Source organism: Palaemon carinicauda, chromosome 24, assembly GCF_036898095.1.
Source record: "Palaemon carinicauda isolate YSFRI2023 chromosome 24, ASM3689809v2, whole genome shotgun sequence".
Taxonomy (NCBI): Eukaryota; Metazoa; Arthropoda; class Malacostraca; order Decapoda; family Palaemonidae; genus Palaemon; species Palaemon carinicauda.
The window spans coordinates 77,871,928-77,896,927 of NC_090748.1; the positions used below are offsets into that span (position 1 = coordinate 77,871,928).

A 25,000-nucleotide genomic window follows, 5' to 3' on the forward strand; every position below is an offset into this window, starting at 1 on the left:
CTAACAACTGACTGGTACATTTTCTTAATATCTCACCATTCTTCGTTAATTGTCTGCTCTTCGTCTCTTAAATGTCTTCAATACTGCAAATCGATTCCTACATTCAGTTACAAATGTTTCTCTGTGCTCTTCTTCTAGAAGCTTAGTTATATCAATCCTAGATATTCTATCTACATTTCGGTTGGGTTTTTTCAGGTTTCAGTGTGGCAATGAGGAGCTGGGGATCAGTACCAATATCTTCACCTCTGTTGATTCTTACATTTTTTCAGTGTCGTCGTCCTCTCTTTATTAATGGCTATGCGATCTATTCTATTTTTGTAGTTTCCACAAGGTGAGTCCATGTATATTTGTGGATGTCCTTGTGCTGGAAAAGAGTGCCTCCAATGACAAAATTGTTTGTTGAACAAAGACTTATGAAATATGTTCCATTTTCATTTTCAGCATCACCAAGACCCTCAATACCCATCACATTCTCTATACCCTGATTATTCCTTCCAACTTTAGCATTGAGGTCTCCCATCACAATTTTCATATCTCTCTGGGATCTCGTCTTTTACACTGCAATCATTTTAGTATTCATCTTTCCTTTCTTCAGGGGAATCATATAGTAAGCTATAATACTCGTATTGCATGGTTTTTATTCTAAACTTTTCAAGTAACAATCTACTATTTATAGCTTCTCCTTTCATTAATGCCCTTACTGCTCTTGGTGTCAGTATCATTCCTACCCCTTTTCTTCCAACTTCATCTGTTCTTCTTGAGTAGATATATATATTGCCTTGGTCTAAGATTTCTTTACCTATTACCTTACATCGTGTATCACTTAAGACCAAGATATCCTTAAGCTGAGGAAGACCTTGATGTGCCCATGAATGAATTCAGTGTATTTGAAGTCAAAGCTGTCATTAAAACACACAAGATGAAAATCCCTTGGATATGATGGAATAACTGCTGAGATCCTTTTGGACGAGAATGAAGTACTCCCAGAGTATTTACAAGATTATTTTGTAGAATATGGCATGAAGAGACAAACCTGATGAATAGAAGCTGGGAGTCTTGGTGAAAATGGCCAAATAATGGAGATCTGACTGATGCAATGATTAGAGGCATCACACTTGCGTCAGTTGTCATTAAAATATATAGTATGCTCATTCTAAAGAGACTAGAGAGAAAGATTGATGCAAAGCTTAGAGACGAATAAGCAGGATTTCGAAAAGGTAGTTGTACTAACCAAATTTTTTTTTAAGACATGTGGTACAGGTGTGCAGAATATAGAAATCTACTTTTGATGGCATTTGTGCACCGGCCAATTTTGTGGAGAGTCCTGCGTTATAATCAAATTCATCTTACATATGTAAATTTGATTAAGTGTTTTTATGAAGTTAGCAAGTGCAAAGTCAATGTAAATGGAGTCCTATCAAATGAATATCCAGTGAACAGTGGAGTACTAAAAGGGAATGTGTTGTCTCCTACTGTATGTCATTTATCCTCCTCGTGGATTTTGTAATGCATAGAATAGTTGGGGATGGCTGAGAAGGATTATAATAGATTGGTAAAAGGAAATTTGTGGACCTAGAGTTTGGTGATGACACTGTCCTTATTAGGAGAACACCACAGGACTTGCAAAGCTTACTTACCAGAATGCATGAAATATTACATGAGGTTAAGCTCATGGTAAATAGAAGAAAAACAGAGTTAAGGAGAACAGAATATGCAATGAAACATTAAATATCTCTGATAGGAGAAAGGAATAATGAGGTGTAATCATGTAAATATCTAGGCGCTATAATCTCTAATACAGGATCCTTAGAATTTGAGTTTTAAGAGAGGTTAAAAAAAATCAAATCAGACCTTGGCTAGGTTGAGTAAGATTCATGGTTTGGGCATGCTCTTTGCACTCCCTAATAGTGATTAGTTCACCAAACTTTCAACAGGGTTCCACAATGCTCTAGAAGAGTTGAAGACCCAGGCCTACATGGCTGAGGACCATAAAGTGTGAAATTGGAGATGTTGAATGGAGAAGCATTGATTTAAAAGTTAAAGATAGAGATGACTGGCGAAATCTAACCCGAGGTCCTTTGCCTCAAAAGGAAATGTTGATGATGTTGGTGATAATCAGTGTCTACTTTAGAGCACCAGTAAGCCCCCACTCACCCAGCTTATAGAAACTATGAGGCCGCTAGTGGAAAAACCCTTCCCACCGCCGCCAACACCTTTCCTAACTAATTTACAACCCACTTGCTCGGCAATTAATGAGAGACTCTGGTTTCCAAGTGCGCCTCTCGGGATACCTCTTTTACCAAGGTGTGATTACTCCTTCTGGCCCCTACCCGAGGAACGGGAGAGACCGAGCAGTTATATGTCTGACAATGCCGCTGAGCGTAACAGGACAGAATTAATACTCACGGAATTGCAGTGCTCCCCATCCGGTTGCAACCGCTTTGCCTCCATCAACGATGTCAGATGCTTCGGCCAGGCAGATGGGCTGAATGGTGGCATCTGATTCGTAGTTCAAGTCATTTGGAAGCTCGATGAGCGCGATGTCGAAATCCTACAAAAGAAAGAGGATTTTGAAGCCAGTAATAAATGCCTTGTGTCCAAGATAATGTGCTTATTGATGATATGTTCAATGTTTTGTTATATTTCGGAATTTGTCGTGCAATGTATTTCATAATTAATATATATATATATATATATATATATATATATATATATATATATATATATATATATATATATATATATATATATGGATGGATGGAGTGAAGAAAGCTCTGGGTGATAGGAGGATTGATGTGCGAGAGGCAAGAGAGCGTGCTAGAAATAGGAATGAATGGCAAACGATTTTGACGCAGTTCCGGTAGGCCCTGCTGCTTCCTCCGGTGCCTTAGATGACCGCGGAGGTAGCAGCAGTAAGGGATTCAGCATTATGAAGCTTCATCTGTGGTGGGTAACGGGAGAGGGTGGGCTGTGTCACCCTAGCACTACCAGCTACTCGGTTGAGTCCTTTGTCAGGCTGGGAGGAACGTAGAGAGTAGAGGTCCTCGTTTTGTTTTGTTTCATTTGTTGATGTCGGCTACCCCCCAAAATTGGGGGAAGTGCCTTGTTATATGTATGTATATATACATACATACATATATATACATACATATACTGTATATACATACATACATACATATATATATATATATATATATATATATATATATATATATATATATATATATATATATATATATATATATTGTGTGTGTAATTATGATGAAGAAAATAAATATCGAGAAACTTTCTTCTTCCTGTTAGCTTGAAATAGGAACAGTACTAACAATTATCTGGTAAAAATGCCCAAAATTGGTCGAGTTTGCAATATATTTGCAGAGAGACTGGATGTACTAAAAGACATCTAAGACTATTTTCCATATATAATTTCCTACATCAACATCTTACGGACTTCTGCTAAGATCTTTTGAAAGACAAGCACAATGGGTTATAGTGAAAAATGAAAGTGCACAAAGTGTAATATTTTCAGATTAGATAACAAATAAATGAAAGAACAATTTGATAATGTGTTGACGGAAATGAAACCTGATCCCAGAAATGGGTCTTCTAATACTTACATTTAAATCTGGGTTGTAATTTTCGTGAAGGATGTATCGAGTGGCGGTGACGAAGGTGACCTCATTCCGGTTGCTGCTGCCGTATCCAACCTGGATTGCAGTCTGAGCCGCTTGATTCCTAAAACCGGGGCAGTTTTTATTAATGTTATAGCTGTCCAAAATTATTGCCTAAAGAATATATATATATATATATATATATATATATATATATATATATATATATATATATATATATATATATATATATATATATGTATATATATATATATATATATATATATATATATATATATATATATATATATATATATATATATATATATATATATATATATATATATATATATATATATATATATATATATATATATATATATATATATATATATAATATATATATATATATAATATATATATATATATATATATATATAATTATATAATTCATATGAACCATATATTATACACCTCCTAATATCTGGATTCTCTCTAGCACCGGACCCCAGACAGAATCAACTTCATAATGATAGTAGAATCTGGTCAGCTAGGGAATCGAAGCCGTTCCCAAGAAACTGAGGTTCCATTGACTTACCCACTCAACCACAAGGAGATATAAAATTTGATTACGATTCTCTCAAAATTATTCCTTTCGAATGCAGGATTTTTTTTACTTAGAATCGAGATCAACCTATCTTCCGCATTGCATCTTGTTCTCAAGTTTGTACTCGGCTATGATTAATGATAACTTTGCGCATCTATATGGATAGATCAAAACAGACAGGAAAGTTCCAGTGCAAGGGATTGACAACGGAACAGACTGGAAGGTTCTAGAACAGATAAGGAAGTTCTAGAGCAAGGAGCTGACGTCTGAACAGACAAGGGATTCACATCAGAAAAGCCAGGGAAGTTCTAAAGCTAGGAGATGCTATCGGAACTGACAAGTAGGTTCTACAGCAAGGGGTTGCCATAAGAACAGACAGGGAGGTTTTGGGAGGTTTTAGAGAAAGTAGATAGCATCAGAACAGACAGAGAGGTTCTAGAGCAAGGAGATGACTTCAGAAAAGACAAGGGGTTCGCATCAGAACAGACAGGGAGGTTCTAGAGCAAGGAGATGGCATCAGAACAAGGAAGGAGGTTCTGGAGCAAGGAGATGACATCAGAAAATACAAGGGGTTCTCATCAGAATAGACAGGGAGGTTCTAAAGCAAGGAGATTGCATCGGAAAAGACAAAGAGGTTCTAGAACAAGGGGTTGCCATACAAAAAGACAGGGAGTTTCTAGAACCAGGAGATGGCATCAGAACAAACAAGGAGGTTCTAGAGCAAGGGTATGACATCAAAGCAAACAAGGGGTTCACATTAGAAAAGCCAGGGTAGTTCTAAAGAGAGGAGATGCCATCAGAAAAGAAAAGGAGGTTCTGCAGCAAGGGGTTGCTATAAGAGCAGACTGGGAGGTTTTAGAACAAGGAAATGGAATCAGAGCAGACAGGGAGGTTCAAGAGCAAGGGTTTGGTATCAGAACTGACTGACAGGGAAGTTCTAGAGCAAGGGGTTGGCATCAGAACAGACAAGGAGGTTTTAGAGCAAGGAAATGACATCAGAACAGACAAGGAGGTTCTACAGCAAGGGGTTGCCATTAGAACAGACAGGGATATTTTAGAGCAAGGGGATGGCATCAGAAAAGACAGGGAGGTTCTAGGGCAAGGAGATGACATCAGAACAGACAAGGGGTTCGCATCAGAACAGACAGGGAGGTTTTCAAGCAAAGGAGATGGCATCAAAACAAACAAGGAGGTTCTGGAGCAAGGGGTTGCCATAAGAACAGACAGGAGTTTTCCAGAGCCAGGAGATGGCATCAGAACAAACAAGGAGGTTCTAGAGCAAGGAGATGACATCAGAACAGACAAGGGGTTCGCATCAAAACCGACAGGGAGGTTCTAGAGCAAGATGGCATCAGAAAAGACAAGAATTTTCTAGAGCAAGGGGCGGCCATAAGAACAGACAAGGGTTTTGTAGAGCCAGGAGATGGCATCAGAACAAACAAGGAGGTTCTAGAGCCAGGGGATGACATCAGAACAGACAAGGAGTTGGCATTAGAAAAGTCAGGGAAGTTCTAAAGCAAGTAGATGCTACCAGAACAGACAAGGAGGTTCTACAGCAAGGGGTTGCCATAAAAACAGACAAGAGAGGTTTTAGAGCATGGAGATGGCATCAGAACGGACAGGGAGGTTCAAGAGCAAGGGTTTTGTATCAGAACTGACTGACAGGGAAGTTCTAGAGCAAGGGGTTGGCATCAGAACAGACAGGAAAAATCTAGAACAAGGGATTGGTATCAGAAAAGAAGGGGAGATTCAAGAGCAAGGGGTGGGAATCGGAACAGACAGGGAGGTTCTAGTGTAAGGGGTTGTCATCAGAACAGACAGGAGGTTCAAGACCAAGGGGTTGGCATCAGAACAGACGTTGAGGTTTTAGTGTAAGAGTTTGTCATCAGAACTGATAAGGAAATTCTACTGCAAGGAGTTGGCATTAGAACAGAAAGGGAGGATCTAGGGCAAGGGATTGGTATCAGAAAAGGAGATTCAAGAGCAATTGGTTGTCATTAGAACAAAGAGGGAGGTTCAAGAGCAAGGGATTGTCATCAGAACAAACAGGGAAGTTCTAGAGCAAGGGGTTGGCATAAGAACAGACAGGGAGGTCCAAAAGCAAGGGGTTGGCATCAGAACAGACAGTGAGGTTCAAGAGCAAAAGGTTGGCATCAGAACTGACAGGGAATTTCTTGAGCAAGGAGTTGGATTAGAACAGACAGGGAAGATCTAGGGCAAGGGACGGGTATCAGAAAGGGAGATTCAAGAGCAATGGATTGTCATCAGAACATACAAGGATGTTCTAGGGCAAGGAGATGACATCAGAAAATACAAGGGGTTCTTATCAGAAAAGACAGGGAGGTTCTAAAGCAAGGAGATTGCATAAAAAAAGATGAGGAGGTTCTAGAGCAAGGGGTTGCCATAAGAACAGACAGGGTGTTTCTAGAGCCTGGAGATGGCATCAGAACAAACAAAGAGGTTCTAGAGCAAGGAGATGACATCAAACAGACAAGGGGTTCGCATCAAACCAGACAGGGAGGTTCTAGAGCAAGTAGATTGCATCAGAAAAGACAAGGATTTTCTAGAGCAAAGGGATGCCCTAAGAACAGACAGGGAGTTTGTAGAGCCAGGAGATGGCATCAGAACAAACAAGGAGGTTTTAGAGGAAGGGGATGACATCAGAACAGACAAGGAGTTTGCATTAGAAAAGCCAGGAAAGTTTTAAAGCAAGTATATGCTACCAGAACAGACAAGGAGGTTCTACAGTAAGGGGTTGCCATAAGAACAGACAGGGAGGTTTTAGAGCAAGGAGATGGCATAAGAACAGACAGGGAGGTTCAAGAGCATGGGTTTGGTATCAGAACTGACTGACAGGGAAGTTCTAGAGCAAGGGGTTGGCATCAGAACAGACTAGGAAAATCTAGAACAAGGGATTGGTATCAGAAAAGAAAGGGAGATTCAAGAGCAAGGGGTGGGAATCAGAACAGACAGGGAGGTACTAGTGTAAGGGGTTGTCACCAGAACAGACAGGGAGGGTCAAGAGCAAGGAGTTGGCATCAGAACAGACATTGAGGTTTTAGTGTAAGGGGTTGTCATCAGAACTGACAGGGAAGTTATACAGCAAAGAGTTGGCATTAGAACAGACAGGGAGGATCTAGGGCAAGGGATTGGTATCAGAAAGGGAGATTCAAGAGCAAGGGGATGTCATCAGAACAAACAGGGAGGTTGAAGAGCTAGGGTTGGCATCAGAACAGACAGGGAGGTCCAAAAGCAAGGGGTTGGCATTAGAACAGACAGTGAGGCTCAAGAGCAAAGGGTTGGCATCAGAACTGACTGGGAAGTTCTAGAGCCAGGATATGGCATCAGAACAATCAAGGAAGTTCTGGAGCAAGGAGATGACGTCAGAACAGACAAGGGGTTCGCATCAAAATAGACAGGGAGGTTCTAGAGCAAGGAGATTGCATCAGAAAAGACAAGGATTTTCTAGAGCAAGGGGCTGCCCTAAGAACAGACAGGGAGTTTGTAGAGCCAGGAGATGGCATCAGAACAAGCAAGGAGGTTCTAGAGCAAGGGGATGACATCAGAACAGACAAGGAGTTTGCATTAGAAAAGCCAGGGAAGTTCTAAAGCAAGTAGATGCTACCAGAACAGACAAGGAGGGTCTACAGCAAGGGGTTGCCATAAAAATAGACAGGGAGGTTTTAAAGCAAGGAGATGGCATCAGAACAGACAGGGAGGTTCAAGAGCAAGGGTTTGGTATCAGAACTGACTAACATAGAAGTTCCAGAGCAAGGGGTTGGCATCAGAACAGACAGGGAAAATCTAGAACAAGAGATTGGTATCAGAAAAGAAAGGGAGATCCAAGAGCAAGGGGTGGGAATCAGAACAGACAGGGAGGTTCTAGTGTAAGGGGTTGTCATCAGAACAGACAGGGAGGGTCAAGAGCAAGGGGTTGGCATCAGAACAGATATTGAGGTTTTAGTGTAAGGGGTTGTCATCAGAACTGACAGGGAAGTTATACAGCAAGGAGTTGGCATTAGAACAGACAGGGAAGATCTAGGGCAAGGGATTGGTATCAGAAGGGAGATTCAAGAGCAATTGGTTGTCATCAGAACAAACAGGGAAGTTGATCAGAGCTAGGCAAGGTTGGCATCAGAACAGACAGGGAGGTCCAAAGCAAGGGTTGGCATTAGAACAGACTGTGAGGCTCAAGAGCAAAGGGTTGGCATCAGAACTGACAGGGAAGTTCTTTAGCAAGGAGTTGGCATTAGAACAGACAGGGAAAATCTTGGGCAAGGGATTGGTATCAGAAATGGAGATTCATGAACAAGGGGTTGTCATCAGAAAAAACAGGGAGGTTCAAGAGCAAGGGGTTGACATCAGAACAAACAGGGAAGTTCTAGAGCCAGGGGTTGGGAGGTTATAGAGCAAGGGGTTGGCATCAGAACAGCTAGGTTCTTGTGTAAGGGGTTTTCATCAGAACAAGCAGAGAGGTTATGGGACCAGGGATTGGCATCAGAACTGACAGGGAAGTTTTAGAGCTAGAGGTTGGTATCTGAACAGACAGGGAAGTTTTAGAGCTAGAGGTTGGCATCAAAACAGACAGTGAGGTTCTAGTGTAAGGGGTTGTCATCAGAACAAACAGGGAGGTTCAAGAGCAAGAGGTTGACATCAGATCTGGCAGGGAAGTTCTAGAGCAAGTTGTTGGCATCAGAACTGACCGGGAATTTCTAGAGCAAGGGGTTGGCATCAGTACAGACAGTGAGGTTTTAGTGTAAGGGTTTGTCATCAGTACAAACAGGGAGGTTCAGGAGCAAGGTGTTGGCATCAGAACTGACAGGGAAGTTCTAGAGCAAGGGGTTGGCATCAAAACAGACAGTGAGGTTCTAGTGTAAGGGTTTGTCAACAGAACAAACAGGGAGGTTCAAGAGCAAGGGAGTTGACATCAGATCTGGCAGGGAAGTTCTAGAGCAAGGTGTTGGCATCAGAACTGACCGGGAATTTCTAGAGCAAGGGGTTGGCATCAGTACAGACAGGGAGGTTCTAGTGTAAGGGGTTTGTCATCACAACAAACAGGGAGGTTCAAGAGCAAGGTGTTGTCATCAGAATGACAGGGAAGTTCTAGAACAAGGGATTGGCACCTGAACAGACAGGGAGGTTCTAGTATAAGGGGTTGTAATCAGAAAAAAAAAACACTGAGGTTCAAGAGGAAGAGGGTTGGCATCAGAACTGACATGGAAGTTTTAGAGCAAGGGCCTGGCATTAGAATGACAGGGAAGTTCTAGATCAAGGGGTTGCCATCAGGACAGAGTGAGGTTCTAGTGTAAGGGGTTGTCATCAGAACAAAGAGGGAGGTTCAAGAGCTAGTGGTTGGCATCAGAACTGACAGGGAAGCTCTAGAGCAAGGGGTTGGCATCAAAACAGACAGGGAGGTTCTAGTGTAAGGGGTTGCATGAAAACAAACAGTGAGGTTCAAGATCAAGGGTTTGGCATCAGAACAGACAAGGGGGTTTAGGAGCAAGGGGTTGTCATCAGAAAAGACAGCGAGGTTCTAGTGTGAGGGGTTGTCATCAGAACAAACAGGGAGATTCAAGAGCAAATGGTTGGCATCAGAACTGACAGAGAAGTTCTAGAGCAAGGGTTGGCATCAGAACAGACAGGGAGGTTCCAGAACAAGGGGTTGTCATCAGAAAAGACAGCGAGGTTCTAGTGTGAGGGGTTATCATCAGAACAAACAGGGAGATTCAAGAGCAAATGGATGGCATCAGAACTGACAGAGAAGTTCTAGAGCAAGAGGTTGGCATCAGAACAGACAGGGAGGTTCCAGAGCAAGGGGTTGTCATCAGAAAAGACAGCGAGGTTCTAGTGTGAGGGGTTGTCATCAGAAAATACAGGGAGATTCAAGAGGAAGTGGTTGGCAGCAGAATTGACGAGGAAGTTTTAGAATAAGGGGTTGGCATCAGAATAGGCAGGGAGGTTATAGAGCAAGGGGTTGGCATCAGAACAGACAGCTTGGTTATAGAGCAAGGTGTTGGCATCAGAATAGACAGGGAGGTTATACAGCAAGTGGTTGGCACCAGAACCGACAGGGAGGTTCCAGAGCAAGAGGTTCTTATCAGAACAGTCAGGGTGGTTATAGAGCAAGGTGTTGGCATCAGAACAGACAGGGAGGTTCTAGAGTGACCGTTGGCATCAGAACTGACAGGGAAGTTCTAGAGCAAGGGGTTACCATCAGAACAGACAGGGATGTTATACATCAAGGTGTTGGCATCAGAATAGAATGTGAGGTTCTTGTGTAAGGGGTTGGCATCAGAACTGACAGGGAAGTTTTAGTGCAAGGGGTTTGCACCAGAACAGACGGGAAGGTTCCAGAGCAAGGGGTTGTCATTAGAACAGACAGTGAGGTTCTAGTATAAGGGTGTTCATCAGAACAAACAGGGAGATTCAAGAGCAAGTGGTTGCCATCAGAACTGACAGGGAAGTTCTAGAGCAAGGGGTTGGCATCAAAACAGACAGGGAGGTTATAGAGCAAGGGTTTGACATCAGAACAGACTGCTAGGTTATAGAGCAAGGGGTTGGCACCAGAACAGACAGGGAGGTTACAGAGCAAAGGGTTGTCATCAGAACAGACAGTGAGGTTCTAGTGTAAGGGGTTGTCATGAGAACAAGCAGGGATATTCAAGAGTAAGTGATTGGCATCAGAACTGACCGCGAAGTTCTAGAGTAAGGGGTTGGCATCAGAACAGACAGTGATGTTTTAGTGTAAGGGGTTGTCATCAGAGCAAACAGTATGTTTTTAGAGCCAGGAGATGGCATCAGAACTAACAAGGAGGTTTTAGAGCAAGGAGATGACATCACAACAGACAAGGGGTTCGCATCAGAAAAGCCATGGGAGTTCTAAAGCAAGGAGATGCTATCGGAACAGACAAATAGGTTCTACAGCAAGGGGTTGCCATGAGAACAGATAGGGAGGTTTTTGAGCAAGGAGATGACATCAGAGCAGACAGGGAGATTCTAGAGCCTGGAGATGACATCAGGACAGACAAGGGGTTTGCATCAGAACAGATAAGGAAGTTCTAGATTAAGAAGATGTCATCAGAACAAAGAAGGAGGTTTGAGACGAAGGGCCTACCATAAGAACAGACAGGGAGTTTCTAGAGCCAGGAGATGGCATCAGAACAAACATGGGTTCGCATCAGAAAAGCCAGGGAAGTTCTAAAGCAAGGAGATGCTATCATAATAGACAAGGAGGTTCTACAGCAAGTGGTTGCCATAAGAACAGACAGGAAGGTTTAGAGCAAGGAGATGGCATCAGAACAGACAGGGAGGTTCTGGAGCATGGAGATGACATCAGAACAGACAAGGGGTTCGCATCAGAACAGACAGGGAGGTTCTCAAGCAAGGAGATGGCATCATACCAAACAAGGAGGTTCTGGAGCAAGGAGATGACATCAGAAAATACAAGGGGTTCTCATCAGAAAAGATGGGGAGATTCTAAAGTAAGGAGATAGCATCAGAAAAGACAAGGAGGTTCTATAGCAAGGGGTTGCTATAAGAACAGACATGGAGTTTCTAGAGCCAGGAGATGGCATCAAAACAAACAAGGTGGTGCTAGAGCATGGAGATGACACCAGAACAGACAAGGGGTTTGCATTGAAAAAGCCAGGCAAGTTCTGAAGCAAGTAAATGCTATCAGGACAGACAAGGAGGTTCTACAGCAAGGGGTTGCCATAAGAAAAGCCAGGGAGGTTTTGTAGCAAGGAGATGGCATCAGAACAGACAGGGAGGTTCAAGAGCAAGGGTTTGGTATCAGAACTAACTGACAGGGAAGTTCTAGAGCAAGCGGTTGGCATCAGAACAGACAGGGAAAATCTAGAACAAAGGATTGGTATCAGAAAAGAAAGGGAGATTCAAGAGCAAGGGGTGGGAATCAGAACAGACAGGGAGGTTCTAGTGTAAGGGGTTGTCATCAGAACAGACAGGGAGGTTCAAGAGCAAGGGGTTGGCATCAGAACTGACTGGGAAGTTCTAGAGCAAGGGGTTGGCACCTGAACAGACAGGGAGATTCTAGTGTAAGGGGTTATCATCAGAACAAACAGGGAGGTTCAAGAGCAAGCGGTTATCATCAGAACTGACTGGGAAGTTCTAGAGCATGGGGTTGGCACCTGAACAGACAGGGAAATTCTAGTGTAAGGGGTTGTCATCAGAACAGACAGGGAGGTTCAATAGCAAGGGGTTGTCATTAGAACTGACAGGGAGGTTCTAGAGCAAGGGGTTGGCGTCAGAACAGTTAGGGAGGTTCTAGTGTAAGGGGTTGTCATCAGAACAAACAGGGAGGTCCAGGAGCAAGGGGTTGGCACCAGAACTGACAGGGAAGTTCTTGAGCAAGGGTTGGCACCTGAACAGACAGGGAAGTTCCAGAGCAAGGGGTTGTCATCAGAACAGACAGTGAAGTTCTAGTGTAAGTAGTTGTCAACAAAAAAAAACAGGGAGATTCAAGAGCAAGGGTTTGGCATCAGAACTGACAGGGAAGTTCTAGAGCAAAGGGCTGGCATCAGAACTGACAGGGACGTCCTACAGCATGGGGTTGGCATCAATACAGACAGTGAGGTTCTTGTGTAAAGGTTTGTCATCAGAACAAACAGGTAGGTTCAAGAGCAAGTGGTTGGCATCAGAACTGAGAGGAAAGTTTTAGAGCAAGGGGCTGAAATCAGAACTGACAGGGAAGTTCTAGAGTAAGGGGTTGGCATCAGAACAGACAGGGAGGTTCTAGTGTAAGGGGTTGTCATCAGAACAAACAGGGAAGTCCTGGAGCAAGGGGTTGGCATCAGAACTGACAGGGAAGTTCTAGAGCAAGGGGTTGGCACCTGAACAGACAGGGAGGTTCCAGAACAAGGGGTTGTCATCAGAACTGACAGTGAAGTTCTAGTGTAAGGGGTTGTCATCAGAAAAAATAACAGGGAGGTTCAATGGCAAGGGGTTGGCATCAGAACTGACAGTGAAGTTTTAGAGCAAAGGGCTGGCATCAGAACTGTCAGGGAAGTCCTAGAGCAAGGGGTTGGCATCAAGACAGACAGTGAGGTACTAGTGTAAAGGTTTGTAATCAGAACAAATGGGGAGGTTCAAGAGCAAGTGGTTGGCATCAGAACTGAGAGGGAAGTTCTAGAGCAAGGTGCTGGAATCAGAACTGACAGGGAAGTTCTTGCGTAAAGGCTTGGCATCAGAACGGACAGTGAGGCTCTAGTGTAAGGGGTTGTCATCAGAACAAACAGGGAGGTTCAAGAGCAAGTGGTTGGCATCAGAACTGAGAATGAAGCTCTAGAGCAAGTGGCTGGCATCAGAACTGATAGGGAAATTCTAGAGAAAGGGGCTGGCATCAGAACTGACAGGGAAGTTCTAAAGCAAGTGGTTGGCATCAGAACAGACATGGAGGTTCTAGTGTAAGGGGTTGTCATCAGAACAATCAGGGAGATTGAAGAGCAAGTGGTTGGCATCAGAACCGGCAGGGAAGTTTTAGAGAAAGGGGTTGGCATCAGAACAGACAGGGAGGTTATATAGCAAGGGGTTGGCATCAGAACAGACAGTGAGGTTATAGAGCAAGGGTTTGGCATCAGAACAGACAGGGATGTTCCAGAGCAAGTGGTTGGCATCAGTACTGACAGGGAAGTTCTAGAGCAAGGGGTTGGCATCAGAACAGACAGGGAGGTTATAGAGCAAGGGGTAGCATCAGAACAGACAGGGAGGTTATATAGCAAGGGGTTGGCATCAGAGCAGACAGTGAGGTTATAGAGCAAGGGGTTGGCACCAGTACAGACAGTGAGATTGAAGAGCAAGTGGTTGGCATCAGAACTGACAGGGAAGTTCTAGAGCAAGGGGTTAGCATCAGAACAGACAGTGAGGTTGTAGTGTAAGGGGTTGTCATCAGAACAAACAGTGAGATTCAAGAGCAAGTGGTTGGTATCAGAACAGGCAGGGAAGTTCTAGAGCAAGGGGTTGGCATCAGAACAGACAGGGAGATTATATAGCAAGGGGTTGGCATCAGAACAGACAGTGAGGTTATAGAGCTTTGTGTTGGCACGAGAACAGACAGGAAGATTGGAGATCTAGTGGTTGGCATCAGTACTGACAGGGAAGTTCTAGAGCAAGGGGTTAGCATCAGAACAGACAGTGAGGTTCTTGTGTAAGAGGTTGTCATCAGAACAAACAGTGAGATTCAAGAGCAAGTGGTTGGTATCAGAACAGGCAGGGAAGTTCTAGAGCAAGGGGTTGGCATCAGAACAGACAGGGAGATTATATAGCAAGGAGTTGGCATCAGAACAGACAGTGAGGTTATAGAGCAAGGGGTTGGCACGAGAACAGACAGGAAGATTGGAGATCTAGTGGTTGGCATCAGTACTGACAGGGAAGTTCTAGAGCAAGGGGTTAGCATCAGAACAGACAGTGAGGTTCTAGTGTAAGAGGTTGTCATCAGAACAAACAGTGAGATTCAAGGGCAAGTGGTTGGTATCAGACAGGCAGGGAAGTTTTAGAGCAAGGGGTTGGCATCAGTACTGACAGGGAAGTTCTAGAGCAAGGGGTTGGCATCAGAACAGACAGGGAGGTTATAGAGCAAGGGGTTGGCATCAGAACAGACAGTGAGGTTATAGAGAAAGGGGTTGGCACCAGAACAGACAGGAAGGTTCCATAACAAGGTGTTGTCATCAGAACAGACAGGGAGGTTCTAGAGCACTACTTACTTATCTGAATCGAAAAAGCAATGAGCAGCGGTGAGGATCCACCTTTTCTTGATGATGGAGCCTCCACATTGATAAGCACTTCCAGCTATGGTTGGATTAACGATGACTTGGTAAGGATATTCGTTTGCGGCAGCTGCTGTACCGTTGACGATTCTTATTCCATCTGCGGTAACCTGTGCAACGCCGCAGTCAGCTAATGTTGAAGATAGATAAATATATTATATATATACATATATATATATATATATATATATATATATATATATATATATATATATATATATATTATATATATATATATTTATTTATAATATATATATATATATATATATATATATATATATATATATATATATGTATATTATATTATATATATATATATATATATATATATTATATATATATATATATATATATATATATATATATATATATATATTTAATATGAATATATGTACATATTTATATTTATATATATTTATATTAAACATATATATATATATATATATATATATATATATATATATATATATATAGGCGTGTGTGTGTGAATTATGACAGACGATGTTATCCAAAGAATGTAGAACATAAAATAGAAATGTCATTTAATGCCTTGAATTTTTTAGCCCACACTTGAAGCGGCATTAACATTTTGTCAACATTTATCATGAAAATAACATCGAATTTGCTGTTTCTTTTGCTTTGACGGTTTGAATTTTTTTTTACATTGTTTAAAATTATTATTATATGATACAAAGGCAAAGTCAGTTTATTTCATGGAAATAGGTTGCTCTTTCCCTTTTCATCGAATAGTGCCTATACCTATATTATTATCCTTACAAATACTTTAAATATGTCCGTTCAATATGAACACTCGTTGGTAGGCGCTTTGTTTCAGAAGTGTTATATTTAAACATGGAAATTTATCATGTGGCATTGCTCATGGAGGTCTTTTGAATGCCAATAGTAATGCTTCAAGAGAAATAGATCTTTCTCCTATAAAAAAAAATATTAAACAAGAAAACAATGGCTGACACTGTCATCCTTTAACTGGAGAGAGGATGAACCCCCTGTGCAGCAAAACACATTCACAATGTAAGAAGCTTCTTCGTTTAATAACCTACAGAAAGCTCGCCATGAGTAGGTCGAATCTCCTGTATAAACTGCGCCATTTATTCCTGGTTTCTTGGGTCGTTCTTCCAAAATATTTTTCTTCTTTCTTCTCTGCATCCTTTTCTAGCGTTATTTCACTTTTAATCTACTTGATCATACAATATCAAAATGCTCTACTCTGGTGCAATCTTTCCATCACTCTAGCCCTTATGCCTCTTTAATGTACCTTAATATTTTCCCCTATCAGTTCTTTAACCATCACATATACTATGCAAGTATTTCCTCTCACCAGTTTCAATTCTTTTCTTTGTTATATATTCAATATCCCATCACTCCCATAAAAAAAGTTGATTCAAGAATACCTTCATGTATTTTTATTTTACTTTCAGCAAACATTATCTATTCTCATACCAATCTTTTTCACACACCCTGCTACCTTTCTTATTTCTCTAATATGTGACTCTTTTCATCTCTCATCTTGCCATAACATCTCTCTGGTTTTCACTTGCCTTCATTGCTTTTCTCCTGAACAAGTTTTTCCTCAACCAGTTCCCCCTGTAAATACTACCAACTTACGTCACCCACTTCTGCCACAGTCCCCGTATTAGCACAGAATAATCTGCATCTTATCTATAACATTTATAACATATTTCTTTTATATCACAAACTTTGCTCCTGCTTTCATCTCTTCCTTACCCTTTTGCATCTCATCCATAAATGAACCTACCCTTGTACTCTATCACATTCTTCATTTCTATCATAAACATATCTATATCACTCATGCATAACTCGGTCTCCTCATTGTCACTTTATCCATTGTGTGATAAGTGTTTTTTTGGCCAATGTAATATGCTTGCAGGATTTCCTCTTACTTGGAAACTTTTCAAATCTTTAGACATTAGTCTAAACCCATTTAGCATCGCCCTTATCAGTCATTGTTACCTGTCTTACTTTCTCGGGGAAAATCCTATCACACCTCCCCTGGTGTATTAAGTAATACCAGACTACTATAATGTTTACAGTTGTCTTTATCGCTTTTAGCTTTATACACCAGAACAGGCATCAAACTTTTACCACTGTACTGCAATGTCTTGCTTGTAATGACGTCACCTTCTGGTATCTGACCTATCTTTTTTACATGATCATCTGTCACTTCCACAAATATTCTCAGTCTTAGACTAATTTCTTTCAAATATTTTATCACTCTGCTCTGCCGCTACATTAAAAAGAAAGTTTTCACAATACAGTACTCACTCTATCGACCCGTGATGTACATATGCATTTGACAGCCTTTCTTCATTAGCATCTTTCATTCTGAGATTCCTTACTCATTAACATTCTCTATGCAAATACTCTCCCGTAGAATAGCGTTTTACTTTAATTAAAAATATTTTTCATCATCTTTTTGTTTTTGTTACTGGCCATTTATATCTCTATTCTTTTATTGCACTATTGTCCTGGGGCTGTCAAAAATGGGGGTGAATAGATATGCCAGCACACGCACACACTCCCACACAGATTCGATGCTTCCCATCCACCCCACTTCTAACTACAACACGACAGTTTCAGCAATTTGTTGGAGATTGCGGTTTTTGAGTGTACCTCTCGGGGTACCCCCCTCACTAGGGTATGACTACTCATCTCTCCCCTACTCGAGGGCTGGGGAGACACCATATAGTCACACGTCTGACGATTCCCCTGTGTGGCAGGATACATACATACATATATATATATATATATATATATATATATATATATATATATATATATATATATATATATATATATATTACTGTTTTTCATTTGAAGTAATTTATTTCAAATAACAAGTCTCCTGGCAGACAGATTTCTACTAGATTTTGTCCCTTTTCCCTTATTCCAGGAACTCATTCCTACTAACAACAGCATTTCCTTCTCTGTCACCTATCCATACACCCAATTTTCATAGCCCAGTTTTCCTTTCATATTCTCCAAAAGAATCCAGACAGGATACAGATTCAGAACTCAACATAAGATTCTCTTTCAGTTTTCTATTCCTGAAACATATGCTCATACTATCAAAAGTGTTATTCCTGTCACAGTCAGTCTTGACATTACATTCCTTGAAATAATACACCAGGGACTCTTATTTCCTGTCATCAGAGACTTAACAGGTTCCCAATCGCTAACCCTAACTGTGAAGAAGTTTCCACTCCTATATGACATTATATGTTTCATTCATATGGTGTTTGGCAAGCAATAAATGAAATTGAACGTACATACTTAATTTCATGCAAAAGTCAATCATTGATGAATTGGAAATAAAAACTTTTATAAAAGTTCTAATGAAACAATGTATTTTAGGTTTGTCTGAAAAATAGAGAAATATTCTACCCCTTCACATTTCAACTACCCTACATACCATTATTTTTTGTTATTTTGATTTGTTCACTTTCGCCTCACTAAGTGCCACTTCAAAGAGTTTTCTCTCCTTGAACAAATCAGCAATCATGCATTTATTTTCATCTGCACAATGATATCATTAATATTCCAAACCATAAGATTTAGTATTTTCCTTTGATGAATAGTCTGTATTTCAGGAGTGTTGCATTCTATGGGAAGTTTTCTCAATCTAGACTAACCTTTTACACATACTGCTCAATCACTATTGTTGCTGCAGAAATTTTGGGTGAAATTAGCTCCACCCCTTGATGACGTCATAGCCAATCATGTTGTCTTCCATGTTGACAGCAGTCACAACACATGCCCTTCAAGTAATTATTAGTTAATATAGTTTGAAATTTGTCAGGGGATGTATTGTGACCATTGCTAACATGTGAGACAACGTGATTGGCTATGACATCATTAAAGGGTGGGGCTTATTTCACTCAAAATATTTGCAGCGACTATACGGAGGCATGTCACTTAAAATCACACGAGCATCTGGCACCTTTCCATTTTCAACCATTTCACTATCATTTCTATATTCAAAGTGAATACATCCGCTAGCATTCTCAAATTTTCATATACTGCTTCCACTCTTCTGTCTTACAAATTAGCATATTTGAATTCAATATATTCAAGAATCAAAACATAAGTACAATTTAGTTGATCAACCAAGAAGGATTGTAAACTTGTTATCCTTGGTAGTTGGAGATTAACAAAGCAAAAAGTATAAGCCATAGCTACTTACGGCAGTATGCCCTCGTAACACTACAAGATGTGGTTGTTGTTGATGACTCTGCAGATGTTGTTGTTGGCACGACAGTCGTCGTTGTTGGCACGACAGTCGTCGTCGTTGGCACGCCAGTCGTCGTCGTTGGCACGCCAGTCGTCGTCGTTGGCACGCCAGTCGTCGTCGTTGGCACGCCAGTCGTCGTCGTTGGCACGACAGTCGTCGTCGTTGGCACGACAGTCGTCGTCGTTGGCACGACTGTCGTCGTCGTTGGCACGACAGTCGTCGTCGTTGGCACGACAGTCGTCGTCGTTGGCACGACAGTCGTCGTCGTTGGCACGACAGTCGTCGTCGTTGGCACGAACAGTCGTTGTTGGGTTGGGAGGTGTTGTTGTGGGTTTGACAGTTGTTGTTGGGTTGGGAGGTGGTGTTGTTGGCATGACAGTCGTTGTTGGGTTGGGAGGTGTTGTTGTGGGTTTGACAGTTGTTGTTGGGTTGGGAGGTGGTGTTGTTGGCATGACAGTCGTTGTTGGGTTAGGAGGTGTTGTTGTTGGGTTGACAATTGTTGTTGGGTTGGGAGGTGGTGTTGTTGGCATGACAGTCGTTGTTGGGTTGGGAGGTGGTGTTGTTGGTATAACAGTTGTTGGTGGTATAGCAGTTGTTGTCGGATTTGCAGGAGGAGTTACTGTTGGTGGAATGGTAGTAGGTACTGGCGGAGTGTCAGTTGGAGGTACTGGCGGAGCATCAGTTGTAGGTACTGGCGGAGCGACAGTTGTAGGTATTGGTGGATCATCAGTTGGAGGTACAGGCGTAAGCATATCTATACTCGGAAGAAAAGATTTCTTAAATGATTTCAACCATATTCTCTAAAGTCATTATCAAAATATGCTGGACATGGCATTATTGTTTCATAGGGATTCAAAACATTATTTGAATCATTGATATTCTATCGTTGCATATTATCAGTTAAATCTAGATGGTACTACCTTTTTATTATTATTATTTTCACTGTGTAACCCTACCTGTCTACACAATTTTCCAATTTTTCTGGCTATAAGTTGTCCTAAAACTAATAAGTCGCCTTTATAATTACACTATAAATTACGTGCTACTGTTCGAGTGTGCATCAATCTACCAACAACTATTCCAATGATAAATGCCTAAAATCAGTGAACCTCGGTACTTTTAAATGTTTTTTTTTTTTTTTTTTTTAACTTAAAAGAACACTGACCATCCTGTGAGTATTTTGTATATGATTATGAACAGCAAAAAAGATTTGAGCAGTTGATAATGAATCCAAATCAACAGTATGAAAATAAGTCGAAGTGAGGATCAAATTCGATGACGAGTCTCTAATAAAATTTGAAAATCACGAAATTCATGAAAGATATTAGTGCCAGATATAAATCGAAAGTCGCGTTTAATTTTAGAATAGAAAACTTCGGTATGAAGTAAGTGTATTTCTTTATTTAATAAAACCAGTAGCAAATATCGTTTTTCTGTGGAATGAAGACACCAATACTTTTGAATTTATCGGGAAAATAATGGGGCCTGCAGTGCATTCAGAAACTCGAGTCACCATCACCATTGATCGTAAGGGCAGTAAGCCTTCCATCATGCATGCATGCACTGTGCCTCAACCGTAGCATTGAATACTTACCTACTTTAGACCTCAGAGCTGTTACTTACCTTCTTTCTACCTCTATTCATATGAAAGGGTCTTGAAGAGCTCCGAGTAATACTTTGATGAAGCATCAGTGTTATATTTGGAAAAAGATATACAAATTCAACAAGCCAATAATACAAGCCTCCCAGTGTATATGCCTGCAGTTAAGACTTAAGCGTTTTTATAGGGATGTATCACATCACTGGTGTGCTTTGATTAACGATCCAAATAAATCTTGCTTCGCAGAAGTCCCACTAGTGATCCAGAAGAAGTCTTACTCTACCTGCTGAAAAAAGTTTTGAAAATATTAGCAACATCTCTAAAATCGATTTCTGAAATTTTTCTGTGTTATAAAAATTTGGGATATCTTATTTTCGTAAGGATGTATATTATTGAGTGATACATTTGTTTCATAAGATCTGAAAAGGAAATGCTAATTATTTTGTGGTAAGTAGAACCATGCATATTTTATTTTACTGTTTACTATTGAATAAGGTGATAGTCCTTCAAAGTTCCTTGTAGACTTAGTTATTTGTAATGTTCTATTCCTGCACAAGTGTAGAATATACTAGATTTTATGTGATATGAATAATAGCCTTGAGAATTACATGGCAGCTAGCATTATAGCATCAGTGATAAGGCACATTTATCTCTTCAGAGGATTATAGCAAGAAGGAGGTTACATCTTAGCAGTTCTTCGAGTTTAGCATAATTATGTGATTTCAAGTATTTTGTTCGTTTCTTTGTGAAATCAGTGGGAATTCTAAGGAGTTGATTTACTCTCTGTAACACATTTCTGTGTAAATACTATAATAAATTGTATGTTTTGGACCAAAAAGAGCTTGTAATAACAAACGAACCAATGTCTGTTTCCAAGAAGACCACAAGCGTACTTAGCAGATCTGTAAGGAGATAGAAACCCTACTTGAAGATGTCAGAATTAGTGGATGCTAGTAGCTAAGAAAAAATTATGCTAGGCACTGAGAACTAAATAGAATTGCTTTTTATTTAGAAAAGGAAATCTAAGGTCATCCATCAGTGTGTATTTTTGATGGTTCAGGCCTTCAGTTGCAAATGACTAGTTTTTATACTAGGGTACAAGATTGTGGTGTAAAATTTCTTCATAATGCGGAAAATCTTTCTTTCAATGTTTAAAGTAACGAATATGAAAGAGGGATGAATAGCAGCAGAAAGAGACTTGGGATGTGTACTGTGTTTGCTCTCTTAACTTGTTTGGCTAAGCGGCTGGGGTGCCCCAATAATGGGTTGAAAGGAGGGATAAATCTAAAGATTTGGAATACATTCTTCCAAAAAATGAGGTTGATGTCAGATTTATTTCTTAAGGAGAATGACATATTTCAGTCAGCAGAAAGCTCTTCAAGTACGATAGCATGTTTTGTGTGATTATATTGGACGAGAAACGACGGTGCAAGTAAGAGAAATGGTATAGGGGTCACTGGGCCCAAAGTGGCAGATATTTTGTGAGGGTGAGTCAAGAAATTTAAGTTAAAAAAAAAAAAAAAAAAAAAAAAACTTGTATTCATGGTCATGATACTGATGAACTTGTGTTGGGTGTTGAATGATTTGTTCCATCTCATTATACAGAGACAAGTTGTTAACCTTATTTCCATAAACATCGAGTCAGTTGGAATGGTAGTCAGTCAGCCTGAAGTAAGTTGTAATATCTAATGTAGGAATATAGAGAGGAAAAAAATGGAAAAAAGTAAGAAATATATTGAAAGAAACAAAAATGAGAGAATCTGGTAATCAATAACACAATTCAAGATCAATAGTAGAAGTTTGAAGAAAAAGTTAAAACCCAATGGTGTTATAGAGGTTTTGCTAGATTCACTAGGCTAGTTTTGGGCATTTTACTCAGCCTTTAAACTGGTAACGAGAATAGAAATTGTAAAAACGGTTCTTTAAACACCCAGGGTAAGCCCAAGCACCACTTGACGAATAGTTTTACTGTAACGGAAAAACATGTTAGAAAAGTAGATACAAAATTGTGCTTTACAAATAGAGGATCAGAGCCAGACTTCATATGTCTATAGGATTTTTTTATTTAAGAATAGAGTAAGAATTTATTTATTTCTGTCAGCATTAGACAGTAAAAAACTATGACAAATTGGTCGATGTTTATATATAATAGTAATAACTTGAAATAATAAGGGGAAATAGAAAATTGTCAAAAAATAGAAAAGGGTGCCCTATGAAAAATTTTAACAATAGAAAATCTTTAGGGTTATAAGAAAACTGCAATATACTTGATTAGTTGTTTTAGGTCAATGTAAATATAAAGTACTGTAAAAGAGTAAATGATTTTTCCAGGTGTTTGGTATTAAGCCTGAAAATTATAGTAAAAAAAAATAGAAATTAAAGTACGGTTGCAAAAGAAAATCAAACTCGGGTTTTACAAGAAAAGAAAGTGTTAGGAGACTCCCCATTTTTAGTAAACTCAAACCTATAACTGAAAGAGCAGCATGTTTAATAAATCGAGAAAAGACGGAGAAAGCTGAAAGAAATTATATTTTAACTTATGAAGCTCACCATGTGTACATTCTGTGTTTAGTTACAAAGCCTGATAGTGTTCAATGCCACTGAGTAAGTGATAGTGCCACATGTTTTCAGGAAGTAACTAATTATAGCAAAGAATACATCACTTTAAGTTTGTAATATGTTTTACAGCCATTGATTTTAATTTTAAATCTAATCCTGATATGCTCTAAATGAAAGTGATTAACTTTTCCTATGATCTAATCCAGTCATCTGGAATATTTCGTTCAGAGCTATAGCTGCAATAGTAATACGGATTTTTGTTGCAGCTTATAAAGTTGATACAGTAAACCCTAGAGTAAAAATTGGGTTACTGTAAGCCAAATGATACACTGCTCTGCCAGCTAGAATTCTCTAGGTTTCTATTTTCAAAGATCTAGTTGCCCCTTGTGTAATTCCATTAACTCCTAAATTTCTTTATCCCTTATCGTTGAAAATATCTTTACACTTTTATCAAATGCAAACGTAAACAACTGAACTACTTAACACAGTAACCCAAAGCCTATACACGCCGTTCAAATTACTACCTTGTGACATCGAAAGTTATTTGGTGCCCAAGACCAACTCTGCTACTTCTAGCAGCATTTGGGACAAGCCAAACACCTCTAGGGTTAAAGCTCAATGCTAAGAGACTAACGCTAACTATAATACGTGCTTGTTTCCCCTTAGACATGCTAGTTTTGCCAGTAAATCAAGATTCGCAAGCTCTTTGTTTTTATTGTATTGCAGTGGTAGTCTCGGTAATCAGCTATTTCTTAATTTCTCGAAACACCACACAACTGCGTGACATCATATGTTGGTGACTGTCAGACTTAAGAAAATGTATAACAGTCTGATGTTGCATAAAACTTTGAATGCTGTAAGAATTTGGTCATTTGTTTATAGGATATTGGATTGTGCAAATTCGTTTAGTATAGTATAGTTTATTGATTTTAGAATCATCACAAAACAATTTGCAGAAATATTTAAGTATACTTAGTTTTATCTCATTTCAACAAAGTGAATAATCAAATGATTGATAAAACAACTAATTTGCCTTATCGAAAATTTTTTATCGTTGTAGAAAGATAAGAAAAGATGGACTGATAATGGAAATGAAAACACGCTGGCAAATCTTCAGCAAATTATCTGTGATAATCTCCCTTCTCCAGTTCCCTAAACCTGGCAGATAAAAACTGTATTTAGAAACTGAATGATTTCACTCACATTGTAATGGAAAAGAATACAGGTAGGCTAATTATCAACGAAAAAGAAAGAGAAATATAAAACTGACAAACTCAATTATAAATAAGATAATACCAAGTTATTGGCGAATTTCAAAGTATGGCCTACACTCATACTACAGGTATCTGTACAAAAGAATTTTTTTTTTGTAATTGTGAATAATAGAGCTCTACCATATCCATAGTCGCCTGACCCACGCTGAAGTGCACGTGTGGAATGCGTATAAGAGAACATATGGCTGTAGGTTTGTTGAGTGTTATGTATTATGGAAATTTGTGACAAAATGAGGTGTCTTTGTTTCTTTTTATGTAAAGTACTAATGCAACTAAACGCGTTATAGACACTATACAC

At 39.9% G+C, this 25,000-nt stretch overlaps 2 protein-coding genes across 2 annotated transcripts in view; one reads left to right on the top strand and one right to left on the bottom strand.

Annotated features, from left to right (window-relative positions):
• The window catches only part of Gcat (Glycine C-acetyltransferase), a 690,239-nt gene that overhangs the window by 273,522 nt on the left and 391,717 nt on the right, over positions 1-25,000 (top strand). The window lies entirely within an intron of this gene.
• Positions 1-25,000, bottom strand: part of LOC137617972 (serine proteinase stubble-like) — a 105,033-nt gene that overhangs the window by 9,909 nt on the left and 70,124 nt on the right. The window contains exons 3-5 of the mRNA XM_068347900.1: positions 14,937-15,129; positions 3,618-3,735; positions 2,407-2,551 (exon numbers count right to left, since the gene is read on the bottom strand). Of these exons, the coding sequence (XP_068204001.1) occupies positions 2,407-2,551; positions 3,618-3,735; positions 14,937-15,129 (456 nt within the window). The remainder of the gene's footprint in view (positions 1-2,406; positions 2,552-3,617; positions 3,736-14,936; positions 15,130-25,000) is intronic.